The 16,315-nt window shown below is 45.9% G+C and overlaps 1 protein-coding gene across 1 annotated transcript in view; it reads left to right on the top strand.

The window, feature by feature from the left end:
* LOC115132359 (nucleolar protein 4-like) overlaps nt 1–12,541 on the top strand; it is a 37,912-nt gene extending 25,371 nt beyond the window's left edge. Inside the window, exons 5-11 of the mRNA XM_029664939.2 lie at nt 5,552–5,693; nt 7,073–7,335; nt 7,472–7,657; nt 8,157–8,345; nt 11,038–11,157; nt 11,406–11,616; nt 12,148–12,541. Of these exons, the coding sequence (XP_029520799.2) occupies nt 5,552–5,693; nt 7,073–7,335; nt 7,472–7,657; nt 8,157–8,345; nt 11,038–11,157; nt 11,406–11,616; nt 12,148–12,368 (1,332 nt within the window). The 3' untranslated portion in view covers nt 12,369–12,541. The remainder of the gene's footprint in view (nt 1–5,551; nt 5,694–7,072; nt 7,336–7,471; nt 7,658–8,156; nt 8,346–11,037; nt 11,158–11,405; nt 11,617–12,147) is intronic.
* The last annotated feature ends 3,774 nt before the right edge of the window (nt 12,542–16,315 follow it).

Genomic DNA, 16,315 nt, shown 5'->3' with positions numbered 1-16,315 from the left:
TTAAGCAGGGGGACACGTCTGGCACTGCAGGATTTGAGTCCCTGGCGGTGTAGTGTGTTACTGATGGTAGGCTTTGTTACTTTGGTCCCAGCTCTCTGCAGGTCATTCACTAGGTCCCCCCGTGTGGTTCTGGGATTTTTGCTCACCGTTCTTGTGATCATTTTGACCCCACAGGTGAGATCTTGCGTGGAGCCCCAGATCGAGGGAGATTATCAGTGGTCTTGTATGTCTTCCATTTCCTAATAATTGCTCCCACAGTTGATTTCTTCAAACCAAGCTGCTTACCTATTGCAGATTCAGTCTTCCCAGCCTGGTGCAGGTCTACAATTTTGTTTCTGGTGTCCTTTGACAGCTCTTTGGTCTTGGCCATAGTGGAGTTTGGAGTGTGACTGTTTGAGGTTGTGGACAGGTGTCTTTTATACTGATAACAAGTTCAAACAGGTGCCATTAATACAGGTAACGAGTAGAGGACAGAGGAGCCTCTTAAAGAAGAAGTTACAGGTCTGTGAGAGCCAGAAATCTTGCTTGTTTGTAGGTGACCAAATACTTATTTTCCACCATAATTTGCAAATAAATTCATTAAAAATCCTACAATGTGATTTTCTGGATTTTTTTTCTCATTTTGTCTGTCATAGTTGAAGTGAACCTATGATAAAAAATTACAGTTCTCTCTCATCTTTTTAAGTGGGAGAACTTGCACAATTGGTGGCTGACTAAATACTTTTTTGCCCCACTGTATTTGGTAGCATTTCGTAGTGTGACTGATTTTACTAATTGCATTGGCACTGTACAAAGTTAGAAGTGCTCTTTTTGATAGATTCCCCTGCTCATTTCTCTGTAAACAAAGGGCACTCAACATGTACTGCACTGACACAAGAAATTGATAATTGTCACGCCCTCACCGTAGTATTCTTTGTTTTCTTTATTATTTTGGTTAGGTCATGGTGTGACATGGGTGATATGTGTGTGTTTTATGTAGGGTTTTATGTAGGTCTATGGTTGCCTAGATTGGTTCTCAATTAGAGGCAGGTGTTTATCCTTGTCTCTGCTTGGGAACCATATTTAGGCAGCCATCTTCTTTGGGTATTTCTTGGGTTATTGTCTATGTTATGTTGCATGTTAGCACAGTTTTTATATAGCGGTCACGTTCGTCTTAATCGTTTTGTTGTTTTTGTTTAAGTGTTCTTCGTGTTCTTCATTCAATAAAAAATAATGTATTCACACCACGCTGCGCTTTGGTCCCCTCCATACGACGATCGTGACAGAATAACCCACCAACAATGGACCAAGCAGGGTGGTAACGGACAGCAGCAGCAATCAAAGGACTTCTGGACTTGGGAGGAGATTCTGGATGGCAAAGGACCCTGGGCACAGCCAGGGGAATATCGCCGTCCCAAAGCAGAGCTGGAAGTAGCGAAAGCAGAGAGGCGTCGGTATGAGGAGGCAGCATGGCGGCGCGGCTGGAAGCCCGAGTGGCAGCCCCAAAAATGTATTGGGGGAGGGCACACGGGGAGTGTGGCGAAGTCAAGTAGCTCCCCGTGCTTACCGTGGAGAGAGAGGGCGTTGTACCGGGCAGGCTCCGTGTTATGCGGTGGAGTGCACGGTGTCCCCGGTGCGTGTGCATAGCCCGGTGCGGTACATTCCAGCTCCTCGTATTGGCCGGGCTAGAGTGGGCATCGAGCCAGGCACCATGAAGCCGGCTTTACGCGTCTGGTCTCCAGTGCGTCTCCTCGGGCCGGCATACATGGCACCAGCCTTACGCATGGTGTCCCCGGTTCGCCTGCACAGCCCAGTGCGGGCTATTCCACCTCGCCGCACTGGCCTGGCTACGGGGAGCATTCAACCAGGTAAGGTTGGGCAGGCTCGGTGCTCCAGATCTCCAGTGCGCCTTCTCGGTCCGGTCTATCCGGTACCATCTCCACGCACCAGCCCTCCGGTGGCAGCCCCCCGCACCGGGCTTCCTGTGTGTCGCCAGAGCCCAGTTCTCCCTGTTCCTCCTCCCCGCACTCGCCCTGGGGTGCGTGTCCTCGGTCCAGTACCACCAGTGCCAGCACCACGCACCAGGCCTACAGTGCGCCTCGTCTGTCCTGAGCCGCCAGAGTCTCCCGTCTGTCCTGAGCCGCCAGAGTCTCCCGTCTGTCCTGAGCCGCCAGTGTCTCCCATCTGTCCTGAGCCGCCGGAGTTTCCCGTCTGTCCTGAACTGCCAGCCAGCCAGGAGCTGTCCGAGCCGCCAGCCAGCCAAGAGCTGCCCGAGCCGCCAGCCAGCCAGGAGCTGCCCGAGCCATCAGCCAGCCAGGAGCAGCCCGAGCCGTCAGCCAGCCAGGAGCTGCCCGAGCCGTCAGCCAGCCAGGAGCTGCCCGAGCCGTGAGCCAGCCAGGAGCTACCCTTCAGTCCTGAGCTACCGTTCAGTCCTGAGCTACCCTCCAGTCCTTCAGCTGCCCCTGTCTGGAGCTGCCCCTCAGTCCGGAGCTGCCCCTCAGTCCAGTGGGGCCCTTTAGTAGGGTTGCCAGTCCTAGGTTGGCGGCGAGGGTCGCCGTTCCTAGGAGGCCACAAAAGCGGACTAAGACTATGTTGGAGTGGGGTCCACGTCCAGCATCCGAGCCGCCGCCGTAACAGAGGCCCACCCGGACCCTCCCCTTTAGTTTAGGTTTTTGCGGCCGGAGTTCGCACCTTTGTGGGGGGGTACTGTCACGCCCTGACCTTAGTATTCTTTGTTTTCTTTATTATTTTGGTTAGATCAGGGTGTGACATGGGTGATATTTGTGTTTTGTCTCATCTAGGGTGTTTGGACTGTCTAGGGTTTTTTGTAGATTTATGGGGTTGTTTCCATCTAGGTGTTTATGTCGGTCTATGGTTGACTAGATTGGTTCTCAATTAGAGGCAGGTGTTTATCTTTGTCTCTGATTGGGAACCATATTTAGGCAGCCATCTTCTTTGGGGATTTCATGGGTTATTGTCTATGTTATGTTGCATGTTAGCACAGTGTTTATATAGCGGTCACGTTCGTCTTAATCGTTTTGTTGTTTTTTGTTTAAGTATTCTTTGTGTTTTTCATTCAATAAAGAAGAATGTATTCACACCATGCTGCGCTTTGGTCCCCTCCATACGACGATCGTGACAATAATAAGAAGATTGTGGGAGCTGTACTGTGAGATTTCAGTGCAGCCTTTGATAATATTGATCATAATCTGTTGTTGAGTAAATTGCTATTTTTTATGTAAGCTTCTCAAACATGTAAAGTGTGTACTGCAAGGCAGCTCTCTAGACCCTCTACTCTTTTCTATTTTACCAATGACCTGCCACTGGCATTAAACAAAGCATGTGTGTCCATGTATGCTGATGATTCAACCATATACGCTGTCACACCCTGACCTTAGTATTCTTTGTTTTCTTTATTATTTTGGTTAGGTCAGAGTGTGACAAGGGGTGGTTTGTTGTGTTTAGCCCTGTCTAGGGTTTTTGTATGTTTATGGGGTTGTTTACTAGTCTAGGTGTTTAGTATGTCTATGGTTGCCTAGATTGGTTCTCAATTAGAGGCAGCTGTTTATCGTTGTCTCTGATTGGGAACCATATTTAGGCAGCCATATTCCTTGGGTAATTTGTGGGTGATTATCTATACTACGAGGAGAAGTACTGAGGGGAAAGGACTCTGCAATGCAAGCAGGTGGAGAAAGCACAGGAGGAACGGCGACGTTATGAGTGTACAAGGCTAGCACGGAAGCCCGAGAGGCCCCCCAAAATCTTCGGGGGGCACACGAGAAGATTGGCTGAGTCAGGTAGGAGACCTAAGCCAACTCCTTGTGCTTACCGTGGGGAGCGTGTAACTGGTCAGGCACCGTGTTATGCAGAGATGCGCTCGGTGTCTCCAGTGCGCTATTCTAGCCCGGTGCTCTCTATTCCAGCTCCTCGCATTTGCCGGGCTAGAATGGTCATCCAGCCAGGACGTATTGAGCCAGCTCTATGTTCTGGATCTCCAATGCGTCTCCACGGACCAGTGTATCCAGTGCCTCTTCCCCGCACTCGCCCTGAGGTGCGTGTCACCAGCCCAGTACCACCAGTGCCAACACCACATACCAGGCCTATAGTGCGCCTCGGCAGTCCAGTACGCCCTGTTCCTCCTCCCCGCACTTGCCCTGAGGTGCGCGTCTCCAGCCCGGTACCACCAGTGCCGGCACCACGCACCAGGCCTATAGTGCGCCTCGGCAGTCCAGTACGCCCTGTTCCTCCTCCCCACACTCACCATGAGGTGCGTGTCCCCAGCCCGCTACCACCAGTGCCGGCACCACGCACCAGGCCTACAGTGCACCTCGCCAGTCCATAGCGTCCGGCTACAGTACCCAGTCCAGAGCGTCCGGCTACAGTACCCAGTCCAGAGCGTCCGGCTACCGTACCCAGTCCAGAGCGTCCGGCTACCGTACCCAGTCCAGAGCGTCCGGCTACCGTACCCAGTCCAGAGCGTCCGGCTACAGTACCCAGTCCAGAGCGTCCAGCGACAGTTTACAGACCGGAACCTCCTACGACGTGCCACAGACCGGAACCTCCCACGACGGGTGACAGTCCGGATCCCTCCAGTCTCCCGCCTGTCCGGCGCCGCCAGAGTCTCCCGCCTGTCCGGCGCCGCCAGAGTCTCCCGCCTGTCCGGCGCCGCCAGAGTCTCCCGCCTGTCCGGTGCAGCCACTCACTCCAGACTCGACCATCAGTCCAGTGGCGTCCTCTAGTCCGGGATCGGTGGTGAGGGTTCCTGCTCCAGAGACATTACGTAAGTGGGCCGAGTCAGAAGTGGAGCGGGGTCCACTTCCCTCACCAGAACCGCCACCTCGGAGTTATGCCCACCCAGACCCTCCCATATAGGCTTAGGTGTGCTGTTGAACAAGTTGAAGAAACTGTCATGGTCAAAACATAGAGATTCAATGGTTGTAAAAATGGGGAGAGGTCTGTCCGTAATGAAGAGATGCTCTGATTTTTGGACACCACACTCTACAAACAAGTCTTGCAGGCTGTAGTTTTATCTTATCTTTATTATTGTCCAGTCATATAGTCAAATGCTGCAAAGAAAGACCAAGTTAAAATGTAGCTGGCCCAGAACAGAGCCGCTTTTGCTCTTTATTGTTATCAGACATGCCACCAGGGGTGTTGACAACAAATTCAAGGATACGTACAGTATTATACAGAGCCATGAGTGTATGGAACTCCCTTCCATCTTATATAGCGTAAGTGAACAGCAAATCTGGTTTTAAAAAACTAATAAAGCGACACCTCGCAACATGTATGTGTAACTGATAGATGCCCTCACACACACACTACATGTTAATGTTTTTAAATGGATATTAATTGTATAGTCTCTAGTCTATAATGTCTTGTTCGTTATGTCGGACCCCAGTAACATTAGCTGTTGCCATTGGCGTCGGCTAATTCGGATCGTAATAAATTAAATACAATCAAATCTTCAGCAGCCTATTCAATCGTCCTCAGGGACGAAATCCTCATTTGAGAAATGTCTAAATTTTCTCTCTTTCTCTCTCTCTCTCTCTCTCTCTCTCTCTCTTCTCAGGATGAAAGTTCGGTGAGCAGTGAGGACATGGATATGGCTGAGTCCACGTGGGTCTCTGCTGAGCGTCCCCCTGTCCCTGAGCTCAGTCCCCCCAATGGAGGGATGGTACACAGCCCACAAGCCGCATTGAAAGAGGAAGACGGTAAGCCTTTTTGTGTGTTTGTGCGTACTGTATGTTTGTTTGTTTACAGTATGTCCCTGTTTTCATTGGTTGAGGTGATTTGGGATGTACAGTCGTGGCCAAACGTTTTGAGAACGACACAAAGATATATTTTCACAAAGTCTGCTGCCTCAGTTTGTATGATGTCAATTTGCATATACTCCAGAATGTTATGAAGAGTGATCAGATGATCAGATTGCAAAGTCCCCCTTTGCCATGCAAATGAACCGAATCCCCCAAAAACATTTCCACTGCATTTCAGCCCTGCCACAAAAGGACCAGCTGACATCATGTCAGTGATTCTCTCGTTAACACAGGTGTGAGTGTTGACGAGGACAAGGCTGGAGATCACTCTGTCATTCTGATTGAGTTCGAATAACAGACTGGAAGCTTCAAAAGGAGGGTGGTGTTTGGAATCATTGTTCTTCCTCTGTCAGCCATGGTTACCTGCAAGGACACACGTGCCGTCATCATTGCTTTGCCCAAAAAGGGCTTCACAGGCAAGGATATTGCTGCCAGTAAGATTGCATCCAAATCAACCATTTATCAGATCATCAAGAACTTCAAGGAGAGCGTTTCAATTGTTTTGAAGAAGGCTTCAGGGCGCCCAAGAAAGTCCAGCAAGTGCCAGGACCGTCTCCTAAAGTTTATTCAGCTGTGGGATCAGGGCACCACCAGTATAGAGCTTGCTCAGGAATGGCAGCAGGCAGGTGTGAGTGCATCTGCACGCACAGTGAGGCAAAGACTTTTGGAGGATGGCCTGGTATCAAGAAGGGCCGCAAAGAAGCCACTTCTCTCCAGGAAAAACATCAGGGACAGACTGATATTATGCAAAAGGTACAGGGATTGGACTGCTGAAGACGGGGGTAAAATCATTTTCTCTGATGAATCCCTTTTCCGATTGTTTGGGGCATCCGGAAAAAAGCTTGTCCGGAGAAGACAAGGTGAGCGCTACCATCGGACCTGTGTCATGCCAACAGTAAAGCATCCTGAGACCATTCATGTGTGGGGTTGCTTCTCAGCCAAGGGAAGGGCTCACTCACAATTTTTCCTAAGAACACAACAAGAAGTTTCCTCCAGTTTGGTGATGAACAATGCCTTTCCCAGCATGACGATAACTAAGTGCCTCGGGGAACAAAACATCGATATTTTGTGTCCATGGCCAGGAAACTCCCCAGACCTTAATCCCATTGAGAACATGTGGTCAGTCCTCAAGAGGTGGGTGGACAAACAAAAACCCACAAATTCAGACAAACTCCAAACATTGATTATGCAAGAATGGGCTGCCATCAGTCAGGATGTGGCTCAGAAGTTAATTGACAGCATGCCACCCGCTCGCTCGCTCTCTCTCTCTCTTTCAGATGACGACTCTGAGAGTGCCAACGGACTGCCATCCCTGACCCCCCTCGAGGCAATGGTTGTGGCTCCATACAGGGAGGTGACTGAGAACGGGGTGAGTGCTCCCCTGGACTTTAGCACCACCACCTCCTCCTCTTCCTCCTCAGAGGACCAGCAACCAGTCAATCTGACTGACAGACTGCTGCCTGTGGGGAGCCCTGTTGGGACGCCCTACTCAGCTGACGCTACGAGGAAGTCCCCTGGGAAACCAGACTACGGCAACAGGGTAAGGACAGAAAATCCATTTGAATATGGTGTTGTGGTGATAGCCACACCAGATGTTTTATTACAACTTGAATGCTGTTTTGTGTCCTTATCTGTGGCAATAGTAACCGTGTTTGTTTCTTTGTGGGTGTTTACAGTCTCCTCAGCACCGCCCCGGAAGCTATGACTCATTGAAGACAGAACTGAGCATGAGTGCTGAGGACCTGACCTCTGGGCGTGCTCAGATCATCGATGATGATGATGACGATCATGACGACCAAGATGACAGTGACAAGATCACTGATGCTGAGGGAATGGACCCAGAGAGGCTGAAAGCATTTAATGTAAGAGTATCATCGCAGCTGTCACAACTAAATATATACTTCAAGAAATTGAAGAAATTGGCCTTTATGCAACACAATTTGTCTTCATGCAACCCAAATATCTACAAAGAAGTTAAGTTAGCACTTTTTCAAAATAATATAAATGTCAGAGAGAAAATGTAAAATGGCACTCCTCAACCTTATTGTGCATTTTGAATGTTTTTTTTGCATTCACTATATCTTCTCTCCTCTCATCTCTCCCCCCTCTTTATTTAATGCCTCTCCTTTTCTTTGCACCCTCTTTCATGCTCTACCTCCATGTTTACTCCCCCACTTCTGCTGTTGCTCTTGTTGTCTGTTTACACATACCCCTCCTGCTTCCCCCTACTCTACACCCCCTCCTCCTATCTCCCCTCTACACCTCCCATCATCTCGTCTCCCTTCTAAACCTATCTTCCCCCTTTCCTCCCTTATACACCCAATCCTCCTCGCTCTCCTCCCTTCATCTCTACCCTCTCAGATGTTTGTTCGTCTGTTTGTGGATGAGAACCTGGACCGCATGGTGCCCATCTCCAAGCAGCCCAAGGAGAAGATCCAGGCCATCATCGAGTCATGTAGCCGACAGTTCCCTGAGTTCCAGGAGCGCTCCCGCAAGCGCATCCGCACCTACCTCAAGTCCTGCCGCCGTATGAAGAAGGTTGGTTTTGAGGTAGGCACTGTTCCCCTCAGTATCCTCCCCATAGTCCCTAGCCCCCCTCCCAAATCAAATCAAATCAAATGTATTGATATAGCCCTTCGTACATCAGCTGATATCTCAAAGTGCTGTACAGAAACCCAGCCTAAAACTCCAAACAGCAAGCAATGCAGGTGTAGAAACACGGTGGCTAGGAAAAACTCCCTAGAAAGGCCAAAACCTAGGAAGAAACCTAGAGAGGAACCAGGCTATGTGGGGTGGCCAGTCCTCTTCTGGCTGTGCCGGGTGGAGATTATAACAGAACATGGCCAAGATGTTCAAATGTTCATAAATGACCAGCATGGTTGAATAATAATAAGGCAGAACAGTTGAAACTGGAGCAGCAGCACGGTCAGGTGGACTGGGGACAGCAAGGAGTCATCGTGTCAGATAGTCCTGGGGCATGGTCCTAGGGCTCAGGTCCTCCGAGAGAGAGAAAGAAAGAGAGAATTAGAGAGAGCATATGTGGGTTGGCCAGTCCTCTTCTGGCTGTGCTGGGTGGAGATTATAACAGAACATGGCCAAGATGTTCAAATGTTCATAAATGACCAGCATGGTCGAATAATAATAAGGCAGAACAGTTGAAATTGGAGCAGCAGCACGGCCAGGTGGACTGGGGACAGCAAGGAGTCATCATGTCAGGTAGTCCTGGGGCATTGTCCTAGGGCTCAGGTCCTCCGAGAGAGAGAAAGAAAGAGAGAAGGAGAGAATTAGAGAACGCACACTTAGATTCACACAGGACACCGAATAGGACAGGAGAAGTACTCCAGATATAACAAACTGACCCTAGCCCCCCGACACATAAACTACTGCAGCATAAATACTGGAGGCTGAGACAGGAGGGGTCAGGAGACACTGTGGCCCCATCTGAGGACACCCCCGGACAGGGCCAAACAGGAAGGATATATTAGTAGATGGTAGTCTTATGATCTTACGAAGGGGGGTTGATTGTAGAGTGGACTTTATTAGTTGCCATATATGACAATGACTTCAAGTGAAATCCCAAGTTCAAGAACATTGGAAAACAGCAGCACACGAACATGCCCAGACCATAATTTCTAGCTCAGAAGCCCGAAAAGGACAGCACGTCATGGCTGTGATTTGTAACAGACTTCAAACATTGGCCTATTCTACAAACAGAGCTGATGCTCCAGCCTGGTGTGTTCTCATACAGACGATCAGAGACGCGCTGGTCCATTCTTTCCAAATGCCTTACTGTTCGAACTGGGAACTATAAGTGTGGAAGATGTGCTCAATGCAGTGGCGATTATAGCATGTAAATCTTGGTGGGGCAAACAAAATTTAAAAAATTGGGGATGTATGCCTCCAAAGCCACTACACAACACTGAAACAATAGATTAATTGCACTATAACTGTGACAAACTCTGCCCACAAACTGTTAGGGCCTACATAAATCTGTCCTAACAGTAGAGTCCCAACAGCAGTCCCAACACATTACCACTGTTACATCTGGCTATCTTATCTGGCAGCGAAACAGTTCATTCAGCCTAATTTACTGCCTTCAAAAAAAACAGCTGATATGGCTGATTTGCTTAAACAAATGTGGTTCCTAATGACAATTGAGATATACAAACTATGGCATAAGGGGACGAAAAGCGGATAAGAGGCAATCCGTAATTTCGATTAAGACATTAATGAGCGAGCTAGGACGGACGTGGTCAATACAACTATTTGTTCAACACTTGTCATGTACAGCTACAGAATTCAGAACATGGCCATTCTTTTCTTACAGTGTTCTCCCTGTACACCAAGTCAGAACCGTAGGATAAATAAAAGGGGGCATATAAGCAGACAATGAAAGCTCTTACAATATTCAATGATTACATTTCTCTAAAACAGGTTATAGGTTAGCTAGTTTTTTTCCCATGTTCCCAGTTGTTTTGAACTCACTGAAGTCAGATTTCCCAGTTACGAGTTAACAGTTGTTTTGGGTGTGGCAGAAATCATGCTGGATTGACAGCATGGCCAATGTTGAATGTTTATAATTTTAAGCTTGGAAAAGAGACCCTTAAACTCAGAATTAGAACCACACACCCACTCCACTGAATAGCAGTTTGTATGCAGCTTTATTAACTTAATGATTTAGATTTTTTTTAACATTGTTTGCAAAGTGATATGGAACATGTATTAATGCCAAAATAACATGCAAAACAGGCAAACCCAACCCCCCAAAAAACAATAATATATATATTTTGGGGGGTGGGTTTGCCTGCTTTGCATGTTATTTTGGCATTAATACATGTATATATATTTTGGCATTAGTACGTGTATACATATTTTCAGTTAGTTTTAGTTTTTTGCAGCTAAAAATGTGGTGCACAAAACAGAATGACGTGTCGCCACTGGTTCAATGTAACAACACTGCAACCTGTAAATACTTCCAACACCCTCCCACATGCTCTTGATTCTCTGATTTAGAAACATTTTGGAGTGCCACAGTTTCCCAGTGTTCTTGAACTTGGAATTTAATTTGAAAGGGGTTGATTGTTTGTAGAGACTGGGATGGCCAGGATTTGTAGAAAGCTATCATTTTGTATCTGCCAATGTAAAATTTCAGAATCAAGTTTCATGAACATGCATAAATATTCACTCATTCACACATGAATATTATACTGCACACCCTTAACACTATTGTCTGTGCTGTCAGACACGGCCCACACCCCCACACCTCACCTCTGCCATGGCAGAGAACATTCTCGCTGCTGCTTGTGAAAGTGAGACACGCAACGCTGCCAAGAGGATGCGACTAGATGTCTATCAAGGCCCTGTGAGTGTACATGTATTTATGTGTTCACAGAATGTTTTGTATTGTATTTGTTAATTCATGTTATTTTGGAGTGTGTTTGTTTATACATGACAGTAGATGAAGTCCATGTTCTTCTGTCGGTAACATCATTACCAGTATGTACATACAGTAGATTCAAATACTGTATATCTTGCTAAAAATGTACATGTTCTTATTACTATGTTATTTTTCCTATTACAGTGTAATAACTATTGTAGCTACTCCTGTAGGAGGAACCTGCTACTGCTGATAAGAACGGCTCCAGGGACCCGGCCTCAGTTGCCTCCTCAGGCTTCTCCCTGGCTGCCTCAGCCTACTCCCAGTCCCAGGACCCAGTATACACCAACGGCACCAACAGGGGCCTCAACTACAGCTTCCGCAGTTACGGAGCAATGAGCAACAACCTGCCGACCACCGGTGCCACCACCACACAGACCAATGGTAATTAGCTTCTACCCAAGTCCTAGACTGAGATTCAGTTAGAATGTGTTTTTGTACTGTATGTACCTGTATCTATATTAGTGTGATTATTGATTGCCTATATTGTATATAAATAATTGGTAACACTTTATTTGGATAGTCCATCTGTAGATGCTCAACAGGGTATCTACAGACTATCAGTAATTTTTTAACGAACTATCTACTAGCCCCAACCTTAACCCTTACCTAGCCCTAACTCTAACTCTAAACCTTAACCCTTACCTAGCCCTAACTCTAACTCTAAACCTTAACCCTTACCTAGCCCTAACTCTAACTCTAAACCTTAACCCTTACCCTAATGTTTTTCTAAACCTTACCCTAACCCTAACCTTAGGAAGCAGTTGCATAGCAACAGCTAGTTTGTTGACAGTATGACCATCTGTAGAGCATCTACAGATGGACTAATCTAATCAATTGTGACCCAGTAATCTTGTGCTTTCTTTACTGTATGGGGTTATCACACTTAAAGTACACTATCATTTCTCTCTCCAGGTCCCACTGATCTCAGTATGAAGTCTGTGGCTCCTACATCCTCTTCCTCCAGTTCTAACAGTCACAGTGGTCAGGGTGGAGGTGGGGGAGGTGCCTCGGCTCAGCTCAGCCCCCCTGAGGTCACAGCGGTGAGGCAGCTCATCGCCGGGTACCGAGAGTCTGCCGCCTTCCTGCTCCGATCTGCAGACGAGCTGGAGAACCTGATCCTGCAGCAGAACTGAACCATAAACAGGCCAGACCGGACGAACTATGCCGTGCCAAGACCCGTCTCCCCAGGCTGTCTGTCTGTACTATCACCCTCAGTCAAACACATTTAGACAGACAGACAGACAGACAGACAGACAGACAGACAGACAGACAGACAGACAGACAGACAGACAGACAGACAGACAGACAGACAGACAGACAGACAGACAGACAGGCACTTAATTAAGAGTTTAACTGAGTAAAGTGTCAAAGTAAAGACTAGGAGTAAAACTGCATCGCACAATTGGGCCATACAGATAGTAGATACTGTATATGGTCACAGGAATGCAAAGAATTTACACAAATATAAAATCCATACATTCAAACTAATCTTAGTGCCCAGTTAGCTTTTTACATTCCCATAACAAACCTACTCCTCACCCACTTCATTCATACCCCAGAAACACCGCAAAGTCACCTCCTTCCATGGATTTTCTTTCTAAACTGAGGAGGTAGTTGTCAAACATGAATTATTGCTTCATATTTGGCATTATGACACTGCTCTGTTAACCTCAACAGTACTTTTTAAAGTTTGAAGGTTTAGGTATGCAAAGTGTGATCATAGAAAAGGGGGATGTTAAACCTGGAGGGTAAAGTACTGTAATGTGTCCAAACCTACAGGCTTTGGATTGTAGGCAAAAGGTTCATGCTTCTGGGAAAAGTGTGTAACAGGGTGCAATATGGAAGATAATCAGTAAATGCAAGCCAATTTCCACATACTCTGTCTTTTTGTGGGACTTTGTGCAAAGGGAGGTCTTCTTAGCGTACCTCTACCTCCTCCTCATGCTTTTAGTCTCAGCATGATGAGCTAGCCTGTAAAACATTCCCCAGAGATAGCAGATATACCACAAACATCCCATAATATTTTGTAATGCTCCGCTGGGAGCAGTAACGTCATTTGTCAATCAGGAATGCTGTGTAAAAAGAAAGTATGTCTCATGGCAGCACTGTAGCTTCATTGTTGTCTGTTCTGAAAGATGCTCTTCTTTATCTGGAACCTCATAACTGAGGCCTTTCATTGACTGGCACCAATCAGACAGATGTGAATAGGACAGAACCTGATATACAATGATAGTAGACTTGAGGTCAATGAACCTTTGTTCAGTAATTTGAGTTTATTTCAGAGACTAACAGTTTGGGTTGGTTTAAGTCAGTCAGATATGAACAGCATATGGTTGTGTCATAAACTTTGTCTCGTGAACGTCACATGGTCGTCTCATGGAAATGTATGGTGAATGCATTGTGCTCCTTGTAACGGCTGTCGGTCTGCTATAGAGAAAGATTTCCCTCAAAATCCCACCATATTCTCTCCACCTCAACTCCTTTTTCTTACCGGTCTTTGCATTTCTCATTAGCAGAAATTATGACACAAAACACATGGTTTAAAAAAGAAGCAAAAGACAATCTTGATCATGTGTGATGGCATCACAGTTTACTCAACAGTTCCTTGCTATGGTGTGTGCACTGTATGTGAGAGCAGCACAGAGTACTGTAGCCGTAACATCCTCTCTATCAACATACTTTGACAGGCCAGTCATTTGAGCACTTTGTCCTAAGTGGTCGTTTTATTGTTGGTAAACGTTGGCATTATTTTGGTTTGTTGTGTAAGTGAAGTGGAGTTGCCCTTTCAAAGCTCTTTAGTAAAAAAAAATGCTCTGTACACTTAAATTATTTTAAGTAGTCAACCTGGTCAGCACCTTAAACAGTGCATTAGGAAAGTATTTGGACACCTTGACTTTTCCACATTTTGTTATGTTACAGCCTTATTCTAAGATTGATTACATCGTTTTTTTCCCTCATCAATCTACACTCAATACCTCATAATTAGCAAAGTAAAAAACATGTAATTTATTACATATTAAAAACTTAAATATACATTTACATAAGTATTCAGACCCTTTACTCTACTTTGTACTTTGTACAAAGTACTTTGTTGAAGTACCTTTGGCAGCGATTACAGCCTCAAGTCTTCTTGGGTATGACGCTACAAGCTTGGCACACCTGTATTTGGGGAGTTCCTCCCATTATTTTCTGCAGATCCTCTCAAGCTCTGTCAGGTTGGATGGGTAGCGTCGCTGTACAGTTTTTTTCAGGTCTCTCCAGAGATGTTCAATCGGGTTCAAGTCCGGGCTCTGGCTAGGCCCCTCAAGGACATTCAGAGACTTGTCTCGAAGCCACGACTGTGTTGTCTTGGCTGTGTGCTGAAGGTCGTTGTTCTGTTGGAAGGTGAAACGTCGCCCCAGTCTGAGGTCCTGAGCATTCTAGAGCAGGTTTTCATCAAGGATCTCTGTGTATTTTTCTTTGTTTTTCTCTGTTTATCTTTCCTTCGATCCTGACTAGTCTCCCAGTCCCTGCCGCTGAAAAACATCCCCACAGCATGATGCTGCCACCACCATGCTTCACCGGAGGGATTGTGCCAGGTTTCATCCAGATGTGATGCTTGGAATACAGGCCAAAGAGTTAACTCTAGGTTTCATCAGACCAGAGAATCTTGTTTCTAATGGTCAGAGTCCTTTAGGTGCCTTTTGGCAAACTCCAAGTGGGCTGTCATGTGCCTTTTATTGGTGAGTGGTTACCATAAAGGCTTGATTGGTGGAGTGTTGCAGAGATGGCTATCCTTCTGGAAGGTTCTCCCATCTCCACAGAGGAACTCTGGAGCTCTGTCAGAGTGATCGAGTTCTTGGTCACCTACCTGACCAAGGCCTTTCTCCTCCGATTGCTCAGTTTGGCCGGGCGGCCAGCTTTAGGAAGAGTCTTGATGGTTTCAAACTTCTTCCATTTAAGAATGATGGAGGCCACTGTGTTCTTGGGGACCTTCAATGCTGTAGAGATTTTTTGGTACCCTTCCCCAGATCTGTGCCTCGACACATGCACTGTCAACTGTGGGACCTTATAGAGACAGGTGTGTGCCTTTCCAAATCATGTCCAATCAATTGAATTCAGCACAGGTGGACTCCAATCAATCTCAAGGATGATCAATGGAAACAGGATGCACCTGAGCTCAATTTCTAGTCTCATAGCAAAGGGTCTGAATACTTATGTAAATAAGGTGTTTCTGTTTTGTTTTTTTATGTGCTAAAATGTCAAAATACCTGTTTTCGCTTTGTCGTTATTTAGTATTATGTGTAGACTGATGAGGAACATGTTTTATTTCATCCATTTTAGAATAAGGCTGTAACATAGCAAAATGTGGAGAAAGGGTCTGAATACTTTCCGAATGTACTGTAGATTTGTCAGATAATTCATATAAGAGAGGAATGTATTTCAGTGTAATTTATAATAAATGATGTCAGCAGCACATATATCTACTACATTGCTGTGACGATGATAATTCCAAGAACAGGACAGTCTAAAATGACATGCACAAAATAATCTGTAATTTATTTATTGTCACCATCCATGACATAATTTGACTTCTTTATTATATTTGAAATGTATAATCTATTGCAAGTTTGGAAGCACTTTACAGCTCAGGATAAAATAACACGGTATATATTTGTAACCGGACATTGTTACAGAACAATCATACTTGATTCACATGTTCAATTTACAAATTTAAGATACACATGCCTGACAATGGGTTGATCATGGTGGTCTATGATGAGAGCTGATATGAGTGTGTGTTTTACTTTTTAGTTTGGATGTCTGTATTGATTTAAATGTAGATTATTTTTGTCCACTAAACTGATCATCTTATGGATAACATATTTTGGAAATCATTATTAAAATGCACAATATTGGGTTTTAAAGTACATGGCAAGAATCAGCCAATCTCACAGTCTTAACTAAATCACTTCAATCTGAATTTCTACTAGCAACACAAGAGAAGTGCTGTTTTAAAAGATAATTATATTTTGCACGCATCAGACTTCAGAAATGTTATTTTAGCGAGACTAGTCAGGCTTTAGAAACTGTTATTTTG

This window comes from Oncorhynchus nerka, linkage group LG7 (genome assembly GCF_034236695.1).
Source record: "Oncorhynchus nerka isolate Pitt River linkage group LG7, Oner_Uvic_2.0, whole genome shotgun sequence".
NCBI lineage: Eukaryota > Metazoa > Chordata > Actinopteri > Salmoniformes > Salmonidae > Oncorhynchus > Oncorhynchus nerka.
The sequence above is the reverse complement of the archived record's forward strand: the minus strand, read 5'-3'. Positions and strand labels throughout refer to the sequence as shown.